Source organism: Colius striatus, chromosome 10 (assembly GCF_028858725.1).
Source record: "Colius striatus isolate bColStr4 chromosome 10, bColStr4.1.hap1, whole genome shotgun sequence".
Lineage (NCBI taxonomy): Eukaryota > Metazoa > Chordata > Aves > Coliiformes > Coliidae > Colius > Colius striatus.
The window spans coordinates 23599874-23621585 of record NC_084768.1 but is presented as its reverse complement, the minus strand read 5'-3'; the positions used below and the strand labels follow the sequence as shown (position 1 = coordinate 23621585).

General features: G+C 37.9%; 1 protein-coding gene across 11 annotated transcripts in view; it reads left to right on the top strand.

Annotated features, from left to right (window-relative positions):
• The window catches only part of FGGY (FGGY carbohydrate kinase domain containing), a 308898-nt gene that overhangs the window by 193811 nt on the left and 93375 nt on the right, over nt 1-21712 (top strand). For all 11 annotated transcript variants that reach the window (XM_062003165.1, XM_062003169.1, XM_062003170.1 and 8 more), the window contains one exon: nt 6262-6350. In XM_062003165.1, the coding sequence (XP_061859149.1) occupies nt 6262-6350 (89 nt within the window). The remainder of the gene's footprint in view (nt 1-6261; nt 6351-21712) is intronic.

The following is a 21712-nucleotide window of genomic DNA, read 5'->3' as shown; positions in this document are numbered from 1 at the left end:
CAGCTTGAATGTCGACTCCACTCAAAAGAAAAGTAGTCCCTGGTTACTAGATCTTTTAAAATAACCAATTCACTCTTTTTACTGTTACTGTCTTAGATTTCTTCATTGTTTAGAATTTTATTGCAAAACATTATTGCAATAGTTCTTTATTTCTATAGTTGCAGGTGCATTTTTTGCAGCTTTGCTAAATGGGTTGAGCTGTTTTGTTGATTTTGGCTGAGCAAATTGGATGTTCACTGCCTGAAGAGTGTGTGGATAGTTCTGGGAGGTAGATGTGTGCATGTGAACTGAAAGGGTAGATGCATACTCCTGGGAAAGGATTTTGCTGTAAATCACGGTGCAACGTGACAGTACAGATGTCTGTGCTATGGCAAACCAACATGACAGCAGTGAGAGCATAGCTTAAACAGTAAAAACTGGAGTGAAGGTTTGTCCAGCTCTAGAATTAGCTTGTTAGTATTTCTTTTCCCAGAGGTAGCAGAAGAAAAAATCTCATTTACTAATTTCTGGCATGAAATTTTATCATAGCTCGTGCCAAAACAAAAGGATGCTTGTTATGTTTTCCTCATTCTCATGACATTACAACTATTTCTAAAAAATACCAGTCCCATTATATCAGAGATGCTGTATTTTATTCTGAATGGGTGCAGGATGCTGGACTGGGAGTAGGTATTGCTTGGAACTGTCTCTAAATGGAATGCAGTCTTCCTATACTGTGCTTTCACCATTCTGTTCTTAATATGGTGCATAAGAGCAAAGAGCCTCTCTTTAGCAGAAAAAAACCACTTCACAGAGTTGTTTTTTTTTTTTCTTGGCACAATGGTCAGTGATCTTTCTATATGTTACACTTCACATCTTCAATCACAGCTGCCATTTTATGCATCTTTGTTCTTCTTTCTGCACACCTATGACTTACAGCTACCAATGGGATACATTTCAGGAACTAAATGTCTCTGGTTATGGAGGGAAGAAGGATGTCCTGGCATTAGCTTGGCAGCAGTTTCTTTGTTGATGCATGTCTTCTGCAGTGCTTGCTGCGTTTGCAGCTGGCTTTTTGTTTTGTTGCATGTGACTGAATATTTTTCCATTAAAATAAATAATAAATTCCATGTTGAGTCAGAATGAGTCCAGGCTACTGAGCTGGGAACTGAACTCTTGATTAGAATTGTTTAAAAAATGCTGTAACAGCTCTGTGTTATCAAAATCCATACATAGTGCAGACATGTATGCATAAGTTTTACTTGGGACTGTTGAGTTTGGCTTTTAGTTGCAGTTGCTAATCAAGCAGAAGTACCACTTAAAAAAATGACTAACAGCTGGGAGGTTTGAAGCACCTACACCTGGAAGTGTGTCCTACTTAATCTGTCTCCCAGCTGTATCTTTGCACTCATGTAATGAGTCACAGGAGCCGTGTCCATGTGATAAGGCTTACAACATTCAAGCAGATTTGTCGTTCTTGCTTTGTTAAAGCTTCTGCCTTGAATGTTCCTAGTCTGTCCCTCTGTAGCCCTCTCTGACCTGTACTTTGTTGCTTGCCTGACTTGTGCTCAGAGTGCCTCAGGGATTTGAAAATACCAGTGCATGTGTGTCTAAGACTGTCTTGATGGTTGAGGCATTGCCTTAAGCAAGGCATATTTCTTCACTTCTATCAGCGGCCTTACACTTAAGACGTTACTTTACAAATCTCCTCTCTCCTCTGCCCCAGTTCCAGCCTCAGAATGAATCTGATAATTCATTTAGTTAACATTTTACCAAATAGAGTTCAACTGGTAATTGCAAAATTGATCAATTTGTAGCCTTGGCTCTGGCAAGAGTATAGTTTCTGCTCAGAGCCTATCTTTGGTATCTCAGAATAGCTCTAGCACATGGCTTGGCAACCCATCTGAAGTGAGTGAGATGCCAGTTTCAAGTCTCTGTCTGAAATGGAGTAGTGCACGGGACATGATATCCTTACATTCCCATGAGTGTGTGCATTAAATCTTCAGTTATTCTCTTTCTTTCTCGTTTTCTGCAATTTAGAAGAAGATGCTTTGCATAGCCTACTACTGCAGATTGCCTGCAGGACTTCAATTAAAATTCAGGGTTGAACTGGGAAAAGCAATCCTGCAGTGAATGAGTTTCTTTCCTGGTTTTCAGATGACTTAGATTTTGATCTTTACAACTCCCTGACAGGAGGTTGTGGCCAGATGGAGGTCGGCCTCATTTCCCAAGTTACAAGTGATGGGACAAGAGGAAACAGCCTCAAGTTACACCGGAGGAGGGTTAGATTAGATAGTAGGAAAAAAAATATCATGAGAAGGATTACCGAGCTCTGACTGTCCAGAGAAGTGGTGGCATCACCATCCCTGGAGATATTCAGCAGACATGTAGCTGTGGACTTGATGATGTTAAAGGTCTTTTCCAACCAAAATGATTCTGTGACGTGATGTGGAGTTTGAATGCTCACACCAGTTTTCGTTCATACACTAAATGGTAAAAATTTTTTTCTGCTTCCGTCTGTCCCTCCTCATTTTAATCTAGATTCCTAACACATCCGTTTAGGATGATTTTTGAATTTGTGGGTCTTGACTGAGAAGTAGGCATGAAAATCTGACTGTTACGCTGTGCTAAATCAGACATCTTGCTTTTAGTCCGTCTTTGTTAGTCCTGTGGACAACAGGGATCTGATATGAAGGCTATCTATAAAGGCATTTGAAATAATTTGATTAATATTTAATCTATATTAGCAATAACAAAAGTCAGGACATCCTTGGTGCTTATGTACACGTTTTACTTCTGATGGAAAAAAAATGCATTTTCACAAACATTAGGTGTCTGAGGATCACTTGATTTTACAAGGAAATTATATACTCGGTAAGAGTAGAAATCAAAGGTTTCCAGTACAGAACAGGCTACCTCAGCAAACCAGTAAAATATGAATGTGAAAGCTCTTGCAGCATTCCCAAAGAGAATGTGGCTCTGGATGTCTCAAAAAAAATTGTATTGGATATGTAATTCTGCTTGTGTGTGTATTTTCAGTTCAATTAAGAAGCAAACAAATACATTTAACACAACACAAAATTATGCAATATAGCTTCATGATATTCTTTTGATTTGTTGAGGAATAAATGTTCAGTGACGGCATCTCATGTGCTCTGTGTCACTTCAGTGATCACCCACTCTCCTATGCTCTTCTTGTCTAGGAAGATAAAGAACATTGTACTTCATAGTTCTGAAACTCTTTGCCCTGTGTGTTTGGGATTATCTGTAAAGATGTCAAAGAAATATCATTTGGAGATATAGTTATTTAAAAACCCCAAACAGTCAGAGGGAGATGAAGAAAGAGAACTCCATAAGTACCTCTGGAAAACAGAAAGATGGAATTAGTTTCTTTACAAGTGCGTTTGGAGGGTGAGTCGCAGGATATGAATACAGCATTGGGAACGTTCCCGGATCTTCTCCACAGCCCTTTTAATGTGGTCACAGATTCCTGACTATGAGTGAAAATAAATTAGATTTAACTTCAATGAGTGTCGAAAACGTGGAGACTTCTAAATTTGTTTGGAAAAAGCATCAGGGCATGCTATGATATTTTTTTTTTTTGTCTGTACTAATTAGTGATGACAAAGCATCAAGATGGCAAAGAATGAATCATTTGGATGTTCATGAAACGACATATTTTAGTGTCACTAACATGTGGCTTTTGGGGAATACTTGAAGTATTAGAGTAAGGATCCAAGGAGTATCTTTGATGAAACAGATTTCTTTGAAGAGCACAGTTATTCTTAATCCAATTTCTTTTCTGGTTAACACTAATAGCCAAACTACTCCTGTTGCTTCTTGAGGACTGTCAGGTATGTTGACAATACATAATGGCTTTTATTATCGATCAGACTGAATGACTTTTGTACTAAACTATGAAGCACCTTTGCATTCACATATATAGTTAAATTTGATGTGAGTAGCAACCACATACATCCAGTTGGTAAGCTCAACCTGTGTATTTTATGTTAAAATTTATAATTGGAGCTTTTCTTTCTTGAACTCAAAAAAACCCCAGCAAGTTTTAGAAGCTTTCAAAGAACTAAACTCAGAGAAGACAGATTCTTTGCATGATCCAAAACTAAACAAAATTTTGTTTGTTTGGTTTTTTTTTTGTACTGACCTTACTTTCTGGAAATTATAGATTCCTTTTCAGTAACTTTCTGGACTTGGAAGATTTTTATTTGAAATCACATGGTATCTGAACTAAGTTGTCAAGCCAAATAATATTTCTTAAAACTGAATTATCTTTTAATTCAGCATGTGCATTGTTGATACTACATGTAGTTAACTTTTGATCCAGAAATCTGATGGCAGCTTTTAAATTACAGATGATTAAAATTGTTATGTTAATTATTAACAATTTATTGTATAATTTGGAAAAAAAATGTTTGAAAACAAAAAGATAATAAGAAAGCTACTAGAACCTTTGCTAAAATACTTTGGCTTTCTGTTCAGTTGTGTACCACAGGTTATTACAGGGCTTCTTGGGGCAGAGGGGGAGGACTTGGGAGTTGCTGTTGACAAAGCTTGTGCTATTGAGACTCTCTTAATGTTGAATAACTTTACTTATCTAAAAAATTCTCTACTTCTGGCATCTTGTACAAGTGTCTCAGCCTGAACTTAATGGAGAGTAGATGAAAAAGGTGGGGCTTGAAAGCTAGAGGACAAGAAGACAAATAAATCACCCCTCAAATTTCTTGCATAGAAATGAAGACCTACATAGTTTCCCATCTCATGCATGTCTGAAGTATCTCTCCAGCTCTGCCTTAGCCTGCTAGATGCAAGTGGTGACCTAGCTTGTGTCCATGCTGAATCTCTATTATCTATTGGGGCTCCATGGCCAAAAGACCCTAGCTAAGATTTGCATTTCTAGTACAACGGCTACTCATACATGAGAAAACTTTGCACTATTTCCATTACTTTAAAAGCTGGTGTAGGTTTTAAAGCAATCTTTTGTTCCTTTGGAAGTCCAATTTGTGAACCTTGTGGTCAGCAGCCTGGATTTTTGTTTGGTTTTGATATTCTTCAATTGTTTTAATGTAATGAGGTCGGAGGTGGCCATGGGATGATACTGTTGTATTGCAGGACAGTGATGTTCACTCTGGAATAAAATGTTACTCTTGGAGGCATTTTCATTCCATCCATCATTGTCTGAAAGTGTGGAGATTATTTTTGTGGAAAAGTAGTTTTAAGAACAAGTATTGCTATCATAAGCTGAAATCAAATGAAGCTTTGGAGACAGAAACAAAGAATAGAGCCTGGCCCAGGTGATAAAGCTGGCTGCTTGCTTTCTGGATCACTAACTGTGCAGAGCATAGTGTTGGAAAGGATCTGATTTGGTAGAGGAGCTTTTAAGGAGTTTGGGAATATCACATAGCTGTCAGGACCTTGCAGGTATCATACTCCTAATTGGAGGAACTTATTCCCTCGTCTGAAGACATGACGTTGAACTCTTTGGAAATAGAAGCTTGGGCATTCATGCTGCTGTGTGCATTGTTATGGATTTCAAGGGCATTTTGCAGAGGAGCAGAGTTTGTAAAGATAAATTTTAAAAAAAAGTTTAAAAATAAATATAAACCATAAATATAACTTAAACTTAAAATAAAATTTTTAAAATAGAACATTAATTGCTCATGTGAATCCATGTACTTGCTGTGATGCCAAATGTAAGATTGTAGGCAACTGAGAGTGCTTGAATGTCCCAGATGTGAAAAAAAGCTTCACAGAAAGCTTAGAGATTCTTATATGCTTCAATCATATTTCAGTCATTTTGAAATAAATGTGAAAGCTTTGTTCTTTTGCTCACAGAGTTGTTTGTTTTCTTCCTGTACTTATAATTAAAAAATATGAAATTTTCGGTGGTTGATTGTAGAAAGCAGGGCATTCTTCAAGCAAGTGTCTTTTGAGAAAGTTGTCTGCTGACTTTGAGAATGCTCTGACACTGAGCAGCTAGTGGGGAACTGAGAATCCACGGTATTGATCTGAAACATGTGCCTCCATGTACTCTTCATGGGAAGCTCTTATGATCAGTCTGTGGTGAGGGAAGGGCTCAGTTCTTGAAGCAGTAAGTCACTGGAAAGGAAGTAGAGCATAGTGGATGATCAGAATATTTGAATTAGAAAATTAGAAATGCTGTCATTTTTGACATAAATGTCAGGTTTTTGAATTGCGTCAAAATAAGAACATGATCATGTCTGGTCTCTAATATCTACATTTCTAAATGTTTTTTGTTGTTAGAACTTGAAAGAGTTGTGCTGGGAAAAGGTGGGCTACTTCTTTGATCTCCCGGATTTCTTATCTTGGAAAGCCACAGGTGTCACTGCCAGGTAAGTTACTTGTAAGGATGTGATTTGATTTCTTCATCTGTTTTCTTCTGTGTGTTTCTGCTTTAATTCATTTTGACTGGACATGCTGTTATGTACATCTGTCTGTAATTCAGCCTGCTCCCAAACATCTTGAATTTATCTCCTGCTTCCATTGTGCATTCCTGAACGCAGTTGTTCCTGCACACAGTGTAATTCGCAGATACAGTATGTTGCCACAACCGTCAGTTAATTGGCCTTGTACTCCATTTTGGAACATAAATATGATTGCTTTAGTTACTGTGAAATATGCCTCTAATAATTCTTTGAAGTCTGTTTTTGTTGACAATTTTTTTGAGTATTGGAACAAAACTGATGTGAGACGGATCTGGTAAAATCTTGTTTCAAATGGTGACTTCACTGTAAAACATGGCAGTTGTATTGCTCTCCAAAAGCATCCTGGAATACTTGGTGAGCAGTTTAACAAAACTCTTTAAGAGAACCCCTTTTAATCTTGATTAAAGTGATGAGTGTAAGTGAAGCACATTTGCAGATAAACAAAGTGAGATCCAGTATTATTAATTTAAAATAAGGTGCTACGGACCAATTACATGCCAAATTCACGGCAGTTCGTCATCATTTCCATTGCTCTTTGTGGAGCTGAGTCTGTTCAAAAATTAGTTTAAATTTAAAATTGCTAACAGGATAGTTTTAGTCACTTTGGAGATGGAAGATACCTTCTCAGACATGGTTCTTTTTATTTGAGTGTTTCTTTTCGCCCTGGTTAGTCTCCATGACTGACAGCTATTGCGAAATATCTTGCATTGTCAAGCAGGAAAGTGTTATGGTTGGCTTTAAAAAAAAACCAAAAAGATGAGTTGTGCGAGGGCTTGCTAGATAATAATTGAAAGATAGTATCTCAAATCTTCCTTCCTTTGGACTTTCAGTCAGATTCTGCTGTATGCTGTATAACCATGAACTATGTAAAAGAATAACTCTAATTCGAAAGATCTTGCAGTCTAAGCAGTCCTGTCACCTGATCCGACTTCAGGAGGATAAACCTCAGGCTCCTAGATGATATGCCATTCAGAGTCTCCTTCTTGTGGCTCAGGACTTTGATTTTGAGCTAGCACCCTTTGGTCAGGGGAATAGATGGCGAATGGTGACTGCCTTTTTCCTACAAACAGTATAAAAGTGTGACACATCGTGTGCTCTGCAAATTTAGGCAGTCACATGTGAGAAAAGAAGCCACCTGTTCTGAAGATAAGCCTTTTGAGGTAGTTAGGGGATATGATGAGCCAGGAAATAGGTATGACTAAATGTCATTTTCAGTATGTTACAAATTAATTCTTGCAATTTGTTTACTAGAAGTTCTGTTTAATAGGATGGGTGAACACTTTCATCTGCTCTTACATGTGATGGAGTATCTTCATTCCACCGTTTTACTCATATGTCTAAGACACATACTTACTTGGCTAGGGACCCTGGTTGGAGCTCAGTTCCAAACAGCATTAATTTGGCTTTGTGGCCAGATGATGATTAGTAGATGGGATAAAATGTGTGAGGAAATTGTGAAATGTTCACCTTGTGCTAATGGCTCAAGAAGCAAAAATAGAATAAAGTTCATGTGAGCTTCCAGTCAAATATTAATTTAAATTTATTTTTAAAGAAAGGGAGGTAATTTCAGAGAGAATGGTGATATATTTGAAAGAGAATTCTTATCTTGCTTGAGCCGAGAGATCTCCAGCACTGATGAACAGAGTTCCTCCCTCATCTATAACATCTTCTGCTTGTCTAGTTTGTAATAGTGACAGCCATACTGTGTAAAAGAAATGCCTTTCTCACCCTCATCTCTTAACCTCCAACGTAGTGTAGCTTGTGAGAGCAGATGGAAAAGAACAAAAGTCCCTTCTTGCAGACTTAAAAATGTCACTGTTGTTATTATTATTACTGCTTTAGCTGTTGGGAAATGATTGTACTGAAGCTGCAGAAGTAATGGATCACTACTAACAACTGATGCTGCAGTAGTGAGGAATCTAGATTCCTTTTACTTGTTCCTGAAATTCCTACCTGCTGTGGATTCACAAAACTCTTTCCAGAATTACACTAGGCCTTTTACTTACTCTGTATTTATCCCTGTGCTTGCTGCATGTACCTGTCAGTGGTTATAATTTCTGTAAGGTCTTTGGAAAAGGAAAGATGTTTTCTTGTATGTGATGTTAGTGCCCAACACTGTAGGAACCTCATTCTTCCTGGGAACTTCTGTTGCAATAGATATTACTAAGTAACAGTGAAAAAGCAAACATGTTACAAACATTGTATTCTCTAGTACTCATCTAAACTGTACAGCAGTCAATCTGAATTCCTGAGATTAAAATTTTCAGTCTCCTCTGCAGCTTTTTTATGCAACAAAAGTGTAGGGCAGGACCTTTAAAAGGACGTTAGGAGCGGGTATGTAGGTGCTTAGAGCCTAACAGTTCCCGTCTACTGTCACCTGTGGGTAGGGGCAAGATAGGGGCAATGTTACTTCTGGATGTGAGGAAGGGAAGAGATAAGAGTAATTAAGTGGACTTAGTGTAGTGATACTGTTGGCTGGTGTCAGGCTGTCATGATTTGCAGCAGACTTTGGGACTATCTAAACTCAGTGAAGCTCAGGTTTTGCTTTGCAAGTAGGTCAGAAAAGGGAGGATACAGTGGTAATGACAACTCCTTAGTCCTGCCTTTGGCTTTGTGTTCTTAGCTGAAACTTTCTGGAGGTGAGACAGAGAATCTCTTAAAAAAAAACAGCCCCAAAACAAACCTGCAGAAGATTATGCTCAAAAACAGAGCTGACTGAATTTTTACTGGCAAGTTAATTTCCTTAGAAATGATATTTTGACTATTCAAAATTTTTCTGATTATGTTAATAAATGTTGTAAGGGAGAAAGGAATATTGGGAAAAGACTTTCTGGACAAAGGCTTCCCTTAGCCTTAGGTTTTGAGTCTTCTGGTTTGGATGAAATAATTCCTTGTATATCCTCTTTTACTGTTCCCCAAAGTTAAGCCCATTGTTTCAACTCAGTGAAATGACTTACAGGGTAACAAAAGAGGAAGAAAAAGACAGGAAAATAAGGACAAGAAATGTTTTGTTGGAATAAAAACTAGCTCTTTTTTCCCCTTCCTCTGCTCTCCCCCATGCACACCTGTTTCTTGGGAATTTCCTTGTAGTTTGGGGAAGTAATTTATCCTGCATATGCAGATAATATTAGGGAAGCGTGAATTTATCAAGCAGAAGATTCTTACCACCTTTTCTCCCTTTGAGCACAAAGGAGCCTATTCACAGGGCAAGACACAGTGTTAGTCATTGTGAATCATACATAACTTGGCCCTGATAAAAGAAAGACTTATTTTTTGAAATTTGTTTTGGTGATGGGGATTTTACCAAAATAAATGCAATTCCAAGGGCACTTTTAGAGGAAAGACTTCTGCATGCATTAAAACTATTACTATTATTAACATCTTAAGAGGATCTTTAGAATATTTTTAATGTATTTAGCATTTAAAAGTTATGTATGATCCTTTTGACTTCAGTGAGATTATTCAGTACAGCACAAACAAGCAGTGTGTGAGATCAGGATTTGAAGCATTTGAAAAGTGGTTCTTGATGTGTGTTTCTTAGTATAAAACCATGTTTTTCACCTTTAATTCTGCTGACTTGAACTGCCTTGTTGCCAAGTTTGTTTTTTTTCCAGTGGATGTAAAAGTGGAGTCTCAAAACACATTCTGAGAGTTTTACTGATTTTAAAATTACAGAGGGTAAGTTTGCAAAGTGTTGATTCCCATTGCTCTTGGAAGATTGTTGCCTGTAATGTTCTGTATTAAAGACAGTTATTTTTTATGATTTCTCCTTTGGTTGATGATAGACCATTGAATTGTTCTGAAGGATGCAGACGGCTGACTATTCTGCTTTAAAAAAATGGTACTGACAGATCTTTGGTTAAAAAATTTAGAACTTTGGAGCTTCTCTACTTGCGCCCTCCAAGGTTACACCGATGATTATTGGTTTTGTCACTTGAATACTCAGTTGTCTTATTTCAGAAATGATGTTGTGGAGAGGAAGAGAAAGCTGTTTTTTCACAGACACGTTAGCATTGCTTCTAAGAGGCTCAGCACTTTTTACTCATGGTGAGTGTGACTCACTACTCTCTTCCACCCACCATCTATAACCTCTGATAATTTCTCCTTTATATGGCGTTTTGGATAAAGCTATCTTAATAAAATCTAAAAGCCCATGCGATTTACGTACAGATTACGGTATTATGGATAGAGAATTCTTATCAGAGATGCACATCTGCAATTTTATTGTATTTCTGAAGTCTTGCGAAGGATTATATTGCAGATGAGAATATAACTGAGCTGTTAAATTGGGTAGAATTCACACACAAATTTCTCAAAGACTGTGTGCATTTATGTGCAGTGTTCTGTTTCAGGGCCACTTCCAATCATAAGCAACTCACTTGCTGGAAAATTATCTAGTCTCTACTGGATTTACATGGTTTAAAAGGAGCTGTAACCAAAAAGAGATTAAACCTGTGGAGGAGGATTTGGAAACATAAGGAGCAATGTCAGGCTGACATTATTGAGGGTAGAGCGTGTCCAGCATCACACTGCGTGCTGCCTCCCAGAATCATCAAAGAAAACTGGAACAAACGGAATATTTGTGCAGAATGATTTTTTAAAATATGATTAGACTCTAGATATTTTAATTGTTGGGAGAAATAATGTATTAATTAGTAGAGACCATCTCAGATATGAATGTTAACCCAAATAATTTTCTTGTGGAAATACTTACCCAGTCTGTTTTCAACTGCTAACATCATGACAGGGCAAATGCTGTAATAGAGATGTCTGATACACTGTTGGGGGATTCTTTTGTAAATGATCTCTTGCAACAGATCTTGAGATCCTGAGTTCTTCAGATAAAGTCAGTTTTGTAAGAAAGAAATTAATCCTGTTACGGTAATTACAGACAGCAAACTGCAAGACAAATGTTTGTACTTCGTTAAAAAAACATTTCTGAGAACCACATAACTAATATTTGGGTATATCTGTGCAGAGTGTTATCTTTTTAATACACAGCCCATTTTGAACAGGAAAATGAACCTGGACAATTTTTTTTCTTTCATGTATAAGAGGCTAGTTCTTTGGCTTGTGCACATTTCAGTAACTGACTCTTTATGTTAAGCAGGGATTAAGTCCTTAATGATTATTTGTAACTTGTTCCAAGTTGCTTATCATTAGGACTAGAGATGTCTCTTGCACTGGTTCAAATCCAGGGAACTCCTCTGATGTTAGTGGGATGGATGTGTGGTGGGATAAGTAGAGGTAGAATGTGGTCCGTTGCTGAATTGCAGTGGTGGAAGTCTGTAATACAATGTTAAAGCTAGGAAAGTGCGTTTGAATCCGAGAATCTGAATTCAAGTCTCTGTTACATCCCCTCTGTGATTTGGAGAAGTGAATTAAATCTACGTCTTTGGAGATGTTTAGGCAGTTGAATACCTTTGAGGGCTTTATTCTTGTTTATGCCTGTATTTCTTCTTCATCTATGAAACTGGTACAAACATATATTCTTATGAGATTGCTTACTTTTGCCGTGATGAGGTATGTCATCACCATCGTTAGTGGAGTCCTCACCAAGTATTTTATCCAGATAGGCTGGAAACTTTGAAAAGAGAGAGAGCTTGGAAGAGGAGCTTATGTTTAGAGTTACATTGAAAGAAAAAACCCAAACTGGTGTGAGTTAAATGATTATCTGAAGGATGCTGTGTCTTTTTAAAGGATTGGGCAATCCTGGTTAGTGAGCTGTGGTAACGGGAGTAGCACAGACACCAGATTCTTGGGGCCAGCTGCCCTTCCCTTCCTTCCTAGCCTTGCCATGACTAATGTATACCCTTTGGCTGGGATTCTGGCATTTCGCAGCTTCTTGTTTATGTTTTGTGCCTGCTTCAAGTGATGCCTGGTCTAAAAATTAGGCCTCTCTCTGGAGAGAAAGGGGCTAGGGAATATGTCAGAAAGCTTTCCCGATTAGTACTGCAGTCCATGTGGCAGTGACAGTATCCTGAATTGCACTCGGGTTTTGTGTCCTGTTTATGAAATGAAACCCAAGACTTCAGACTTGCAGACTTGTTTGGAGAAGTCTCTGGAGAAGGGAGAATTATCTTGAAGGGCTGGCTGGAAGGAGAGGGATGGTGTTTTTGTGGATTAGACAAACAAAGTACCATGGATTTCTGGCCATGGAGCCAAAAGCGATTGTCCCTGTGACGGTATCTTTGCCAGACAAGAGAATTCCACTTTTATCAGGCTCTTAATAAATTTAAAACATATTCTTTGGAGACTGATGACACACAGGCTGATCCAGCGTAAGAAAATAGGACATGTATAACTGGAAAAGTTATCAGAGCTGTGAGAGGCAGGTGCAGTGTGGGCCGTTACTCTTAGATTTTTATTTTTTTAACATTTAAAGTCAACATGTCCTTGAGTGTACAGAGTAATCTGAAAGAGTTCTGTGTGCTAAACAAGAAAATTGTTAGCAGGTCTCGTTAACGTTAGCCAGGAAGCACACAGGCAAACAGGAAGCTTTAGCTATTGTTATTGTACAAATGCCCTTTACAAAATATTAGCAAAAGAAGCTTAATGTGTTTTCCACAAGAACAGGAGCCCTTCATAGTGTCTAGCTGTATCTGCACAGTGAAGAAAAACTGCATTGTCTCTTTCCGACAGCTTTGACATACATTGAGACGTGGCATTTCAAAGACTTGCATTCAGATCTTCAAATATTTACTGCTTTGATTTTTTTTTTCAGATGATAGGATTGTTAATTAGCTGTGACAGTATCTAGCTCTTGGTTTTCTATTGTATTCATTTGCTGCTAAAAAAAAAAAGTCAGCTAGGTCAGTATAGAAAAGGATTGGGGGCAGGCGCAGTAGTAGATGTATTACTGGCAACTTGCCACTGAGACAGTGAACTCTGAGCCAACCATGAAGTCATTTTGAACTCAGGGAGTCTCACTAATCCAAAGCGATGCGTCTTAATTTGACAAAGCAAAGGCTGCTTGATAAGCAACCCTCGCTAGAAATGCTGTTAAACGGGGGTGTTTGGAAGTTTAGATTGTGGACAAGAAATGTGGTGATATGAAAGGAATCATCTTGTTTTCAGGTTCTTACTCCCCCAAGCCCAAAGGCAGGCTTGGCTCTGTTCTCCCCTGCAGTTCAGGCTGTGCAGTGGCTTGATGTGAAATTTGAGAAACATATGTAGTTTTCTATTTCAGGAAAATGATCTCAGGGATTGAATGTGTGTTTTGTTGGCTGTTAAGGTCTGATCTTGCCTAGTGTGGTAGTTGGAGAGTGTGTGTATATGTAAGAGTGTGTGTGTGTCTGTGTGATGGTTAAGACATTCTCCACTTAAAGAAACCTCCAAAATGAAAAAAACCCAGAGTTTGTGTATTCATTATTGTTAAAAGTCTTATTTCTTTAGTCTCAAAAAGCATCCCACATCATAAGAAGACTCTTAAATACTATGTTCATCGGAAAATGTTTCTGTCTTTTCTTTTTCCATAATAGTCATTAGCATTTACTTGAGCTGATGAGTGGTACACACACAAAGTTTTCCGTGGAGGTAAAGGAGCTGTGTTTAAACAACGCTTTCATTGTTGATCCTGTGCAGAAGCAATGTATACATGAACACTGTAATTATTAGCTTCTCTGAGGGACAGGTAATAACCTCCTCTTAATAAAGTTTGTAAAGAGATGGCCTGGAGTCCTTGAGATCTGGCTTGCTGACGTGCTAACTAATGGTGGGACTGGATAACTGTGCTTCACTGAAGCTGGTTGGAGGGGAGGAGTATCGAAGGAAATTGTGCTGTTTTGGCCTTAAATTCTGAGGAAATTCAAGGCAGAAACCACCAAGGAGCTGCTTGTCTTTCGGTTCTCTTCATCTCTTTCTTCTTTTTTGCAATTGTCTTGGTTCTATTGAGGTCCAGACTGACTGTTCAGGAAGTGTATGTTTCCTTTGCATTGGCTTCTGTAAACGCCATCAGGGATCAGACCCTCATGGTACAAGGCATGTTATAAATAATCTTTCACAGTCTTTGAACTCTTCCTTATGTGAAACATCATGGAAAGCCCCATACAAAGCCCTTGTCCCTTGTGAGATTGGTTCTCAGTTCTGCAAGAGCTGTCTAACATTTGCTTTCTTGCATAAATTTCAACCAGGTAAGAAACTAGCTATGTTTATGAACTCCTGGGTCATTTACAGTCCTAGCAATGTTTTACTGTGCACATATATAATGCAGTAAATAGTAAATTCTTAAAGCCCACCCCTGAAAACAATAACATTCCAGAAGTGTTCTCATGCAGTGAAAGAAAATAAAGCTATGTAGCATGAAGTCTCTGCATTGTAGGTGTACATATACTGCTTAAAAGTATTAAAACTTGCTTAAAGTTATTTTTCCATAAGGGACTCTTTCTTATTTTCTTTTTCTTTTTTTTTAAACTTTACTCCGCTGAAATATCTTGCATGTGAAAGAGTCTTAATAAATTCAGTCTTAAAATGCCACTCTTAAGTAAGAAAGTAGCATTATTATTATTTTATGTCTGGGAAAAGAGCCGTATAATTTGAAGGGTAACATTCTTCTAAGCGTGTAGCTGGGCATCCAGCTTTCTGTCTAACTTGCCGTGAGAATTAGGTGTCCTGTTCCATAGGCATTTTCACAGCTCACACTATAAATTATTTATTCTGGACCAATTCTTCCTCCAGACTTCCCAAACAAATGCTTTTCACCACTAGAGTGTTCCTGCTATCCCTATCACTGTAATACATGACTGTAACAACAGTCTTGGCCTGGAAAGCAGTTTACTTACACATTTGCTTTATTTTTGTTGGCTGGCTATCCAAATCTGTTTAATGTTAGTAACTTTCACTGGAAATTCTCATCATGCTTTAGATGACACTGATGGTGTCAGGGTTGATTTACATTATCTCTTTAAAGTAGCATTAGCTTACATAGGATTTTTTCTCTTATTTGTTTTAACATTCATACTATCCAGAGAAGAGCCTTTTAACTGTGAAATGTAAATAACCTGACAAGAAAGACTTCAAAAGAAAATGATTCTTTGTCCAAGGCAGTGATACCAATTTTGCCAACTCCATAACCTTTACAATGGTGTACTTTTATGCTTGACCTCATGACTGCCTTTAAAAGTAATCTCAGATCAGTGATACAGTGCTTTCAAGAATGTATCTAAAGAAAGTAGACACTGATACGTACGTGTTCTGTCATTTCTTCATTGTGGTGGACGATCTGCTGCTTTAACTATAACTAAGATCTGGTTATTGATTTGGTGTATGTGGCTGGCTGTGCCTTCTACTTATATTGAGGTAGTGAACATGTTTCCTGTAGCTTGGAAGCTGATGTTGCCATATAGTGAGCTCAATATTACTTAAATATCTGTGTTATATGAAATCCTCAAGGATTTGTTTTTTCCTTCCCCTGTTCTTTATTCCAGTGCCATTCCATTAAGCTGCTTATTAGATGAAAGTTTGCGATTCAGTCTTCAGTGGATGAAATGTATATGTACTTGTGAAATCAAAGACATTCCAAGAAAGACTGTTTATTTTCTTACTACCTTCTTTAATTAAATTTCAATGGTGGGATTCTGACTGACTTGAGAGAAACAGATGAAGCAATAATGGTTGCAGTGGGATACAGCAAAGATGACTGAAATTAAACTTATTGGTTGTCAGAGCCTGCATGTATAAAAAATGAATTCTCCTGTGGGTAGGGTGGTTGAAATTTCAGATTCCTTCATGCATGTTGGTTTAAATTTAAAGTGAAGGGAGGAAGTTTTCTTTACGACCTTTTAGTATCAGCTGGTGTCAGATAATATTTGCGTTTTATGTGTGTTTGGTTCAGATTGCTCACATTTAGCTTGTCACTGGAGCTGCTAATCTAAGTTAAAACCTGTGTTTGTCCCCTTTGTTTTAGTTCAAGTGTGCTCTTTCAGATTTGTCAGCCTGAGTTATGGGCTTGCTGGTGTTCTGCATTATAGATGTGTGCTTGCACTCTCCTGAGTGGGGATTTGGAAACAAGAAGCATTCCTCAGAGAGCCTGTCCTGGTGTTACCTGACAGACTGCAGTCAGCTTGGAGCCCTAGACCTCTGGCTCTCCTGCCGTCACTCCCAGGCTCCGTGTGCCAGGGTCAGTTAGAGCAGAAAGGAGTCTGAGGAAGGTGGCCAACCCATTGCCTGCGCTACCCAGGCACACAACATTTTTGCTGAAGCAGAAAGGAAGATAGGAAAGCTCTCCATGGTGCAGAAGCTGATCATGAAAAGCTTCTCTCAGGATGTGCAAAGAGAGATATGCCTGTTATATTCAAAACCCTTCCCACCCCTAAAACCCACTTGCATTTATTCATGTTTAGTACATGTCGTTAGGATGAAGGAAATACAGCAACTTTTATTCACTGTAGTTTGAAACATGGTTTTGAAACTTGCAGCGTTGAAAGCTACACTCCTCAACTTCCAGTCTCAAATTCCAAGATGAGTTCTTTCTTCTGAGGGATGAGACTGGATCTTCACAGTAAGGTGTTTTTATGTTTAATTAAAAGTGGTAAGAGAGAGAGAACATGCCACAAAAATACACAGAAGGCTATTTTCTTTTAGTTTCCCTTTTCTAGAGATTCTGTCAATGCAACTGTACTTGGGAGTTTCTCATGCTGGTTTCTTGTTGTATTTAAAATGCCTAAGACAGGCTCTTTTGAGAAAAAGCAATACTATGATAATTTTACTCTCAAGAAAAGAAAAGAAGTGACCTTCCTGTCTTAATAGAAAAAGCAGGTGTGATGTTGTCCTGAGTTCCTTGAACACATATCTGTATGGCGGTTTATGCTGCATAGTGCTTTCATCTCCCTATCAAGAAGAGAAAATTAGAAGTGTGTAAAAGCATGATATGCTATTGACACCTCTTCTTCATATTTGTCCCATCCCCTGCTGTTCTTTCCCTCTCAGAGCTCATGTCCCCCAAACTGTGTGGGCATACATGTATAGTGTAGGTCTGGAAAGAGCAGTTGATGTAGCCTTCTTCATGGATGGTATCTTTCATATGTCATATTGGGTAATGCCCATGATACATATAATTTGAATATCTCAAAGACAAATTAGAGTTCTTTAGCATTCAATGTTCCTCATGCTGATGCCCTGGTAGCACCAGGTATAACAGAGAAGCTCTCTGGAGGGATTTCAGTTTGTTTCAGACTTTCTGGTTTTGTATACATTGTCCTGTCCAGCTCTTGGTTTTATATATAAGGACAATTCATAAACAGATGTTGAATCTCAGCATGATGCCTGAAATTTCCTATTATTTCAGACCTGCCTATAACAACACAGACAATCCTTATTTAAACCTGTTAGCTACACTGGTAATCAATCTAAGAAAACTTTCTATTAACTCTTCTTCAGGTTATGTCCCTTTAAATGTGGATCAAAGGAAAGTTATACTTACCAAAATGCTAAGAGTCAATTTATAATTGCCTAACCTATCAAGAGACATATCAATTCATTAATTAAAGCAGACACTCATTTGCTTTGGCACACAGAATAATAGGGAGAGGAAGGAGGAGGGAGAGTAAAAAGAATGATGGCCAAAATGACATAGCACAAATTACCTTGTAACTATGATATCTGCTATGCTGATGGAAATCACTTCAGGCTGATCCACTATCTGCACTATTTATGTGTTGGTTTATCGAAAGGGCCTCCCTTTGTGTGTGTGTGTGTGTGCGTGTGTGTATGCACACACATGTGCATAAAATAGGGAGTACAGTTTTACCTTATTAAATTTGAAACTCTGCTTGGAGGAATATTGCTCAAGAAAACCACATGAGGCCAAGCTTTTGAAAATGCAGACTGGTTTAGAGAAAGCATTTTAGTATATTGAAGCCTCAAGCCATCTAACTCTTCTCCTGAGAGCTCTACCTGAAAACTTACAGGGCTGAATAATTTAAGATTTGGGGTTTTTTTTAATCTTTCTGCAAGAAATACTAGTCTGATGTTTTATTTTCTTAAAGTCTGAACTCTGTATAACTTTTTTTTTCAGAACTGTTTATCCACACTCCAGACATGAACCTTGGAAAGGTGGCAGAAAAAACAAACAGCTGCTGTGTTTTTGGGCAGTCTGCATTCCTTTAAACTCTCTGAGATCAGACTTGTGCTGAGATTTTCAAATTATTTGTCCTAGGGCTTAACCACTTTCACTCCTGCTTAAAAGTCAGGGAGTTTGCCTTACCGGTGCCTGTGAGAGCTGTCATGCAGAGCCTTAATGATTCAAGAACTATGAATATATGATGTGTTTTTAGGCTTTTTATTATTGTTTCGTTTCAACTTCACCTACCTCCCAAAACACCTTTCCATTTTTGGACTCCAACCTTTTTTTTTTTTAAAGTAAGCATTTTGCTTAAGATATTGTAGGCAATTTTGTTTTCATTTAGGTTTTGGGGTAAATTCAATCTATATAAAAATGTTATTAATGGATGAGAATGAAAGTAATAAAAGAGATTGTCACATTTCCAAGACTCAGAGTCGAAAACTATCTTCTCCAAGCTTGGGTTTATTTAAGCTTGGGTTTATTTCCTTCACAAGTGGGAGAGGGGAAGGAGAGCAATTGGTCCTGTGGCAGTGTTTTGTACCCTTTTGATAAGATCTCCAAAATTTGTTCTGTAGAGCTTGATATAAAATGTGCAAAAGTTATGACAATGTGGATTTGTGTGGTGAACTACTAAAAATGTGTTTAGTGGTTGGGGCCTTCATGTGGATTTGCCTATCAGAAGTGTGAGGGTACTGGTTCTACTTATGCCTTATAAGTCGCCTAAATCCCAGTCGTGTCTTACAGTTCACTCGGTTTCCAAGACATGGAACTTCCCTGACTAAAGAGATTGGTTGTACCAGATCGCTATTTTTGTGATATGGGTTAAAAATACTGGCCAGGATGCTGGGAGCAAAATTGTGTTTACTAGCAACTAGAGTTAATGGCAAAACAAAGCAATCAATCCAATTCTAAAGGGCTTTTCAGTTAACCATGATCATTCTTTTCTTTGGGCCTTTTTCCAGCAAAGCACTTAGGCACGTGCTTAAAGTTAAAGCATGTGCTTAAGTGCTTTGCTGGGCTGGGTGCTTTATTTGCTATCCAAGCGTGTTGGTATGAACAGGCTGTTGGTTGTATCAATGTTTGGGGAACTGTTCTTCTTACACTGTTGATTTTTTTTCTCCTCTGAACTTTTTTTGTCAATGTACAGCCGAGAAAAGATACTTTGTGATTTCTATATGACACAGAGAAAAATTTGCAAACAGTCTGTAGATTATTGATTGAAATTAATTGGAAGTGATTATAAAGAAATGATGTATGTGGAAAAACCTAGGTCAGTCCACCCAGAGAAGTTTTCATCTCATGTCTTATTCCAGCTGAGCATTCTGACTGGCAGCACTTGTCATATGACAGGAGCATCTTCAGACAGTTAAGATACCGTGAATCTAGCCCATGGTATGACATGTTCCAGAAAATTCTGCTTAAGTACTGCCTTTTAGGTGGCACTAGTTGTTATTTTTGATCTGGATGTTGATTTGTTTCTTTCTTTCTTTCTTTCTTTCTGGTTTTCATCACTGCAGTCTGTAGTTGCATATCTCTGATTTACTGCAGGACAGCAGGTCTTGCACTGTCCCTCCTCCTCCTCCTTATACCAGTCTCAGGCAAGACAGGACAAGAGAACTCAGTTAAATTGAGACCTTAGGATTTCTGTCTGCATCTTGAAGCAGTGAAAGTTGTCCTTTCATCTCTACAGCCATCTTGGAATATCAGTGTGTTAATTTTCTTTGTGCTTTTCTTTGTCAAGGTGCAAAGCACTTTACAGTAAAGAAAATGGCTTAATGGTGCACAATGTACAGCCTGATACCGCTGCCTTAATTGCTAGAGTTAGTAAGGACTATCTATATAGAACAAGTAAACCACAATCCTGCAGTTGCTCATGCAGACAAGTGACTTAAATGCTGTAGTTAACATCAAAGATATTATTTGTTCAGGTCAGGTTACTCACATCTAAGTCTTTGTAGGACCAAGCTCATGGATAAATAGTAGCTTGCAAAATTGCATTTAGAAAATGAGTTCTTACTTTCTCTTATGTAAAAATGTGCAGGGTTTCTCTGAAGAGTGATGTTTTAATTTCATCACATAATTTGGTAAAACATACAAATGTGGAAATTTTTGCCTTTTTTTCCCCATTTAAAGAATATAAAGGATTAAAGAGGGAATAAAACATTCTTTATTCTTTTTCAAGCCTCAACCATAAGGATTTTTAATTGACTTTTAATCCATTCTTCTCAGTGCTTGCAGCAGTTGCAAGTGTACTTTCTGCAAGAATTGCAGTATAATTCAGGTATCAAAAAAGGGAAACACAAATAGATTAGCGTTGTTAGAACTGCATGAAAGGGTTCATTAGAGCTGAGAATAGTGGTAAACTCCACCCTTCTGGTTCAACCGTCACCTTTCACAGTGTTTAGTGTAAGGCAAGCTCGGGCATTGCCCGGCTTACCTGGGAGGGTTAGCTCTGTCTCTGAGAGAGCTGTGGATCCTCATTCCCAGATGAAGTTGTTTTTAAGATTTAAATGAATGTGAAAACTGTTGATGTCCACCTTCCTTGTGTAACAGGCTAAAGAATCTGAAATTAGAAGAGTAACATCTTTCTTACAGCTATTCTTCCAAGAACCTGAGGGTTGATTTGTTTGTTCTAACAAGTCAAAGTGGAGGTTCATTTTGTCCAGTCTGATTGCTTTTGCAATGGCAACAGTAATTGTTTCAGAGGGAAAAAAAGCGGGGAGGAATCCTAGAATTCACAACATGTTAACATCTTTCTGAGAGTAGTTCTTTCAATTCATACTCTGTTAATGAGGGTTTATGTTTCCTTATATTATTTTTCTCGATTATTACGAGTGGAAGCAGTCTAGATGTCCATGTACTATAGTCTTTTTTGTCTTTTTCCCTGTTAGGGTTTTTGTCTCAGCAATACCCATACCCTTTTTCCAATTGAAACATGCTTGTTTGTTTTGTTTGAATGTTTTTATTGCTATACTAAGAGGAATAAGGATACCTGATTTATCTACTCTGTAGCCTTCCTTGTGTTTTGGGTTGATCTCCTATTCCTCTCGCTATTGATGTAAGTAAGCTGAATTTTTCAGTCCTAATTTATGGAAATTTATGTATGCTTTTACTGACTTCTGTGGCCTATTTCAGAACTCCTTGTGGTTCCACTTGGTGTTATTTTCTTTGTTTGGTTTGTGGAATCATACAGCTGTTCAAATAATAT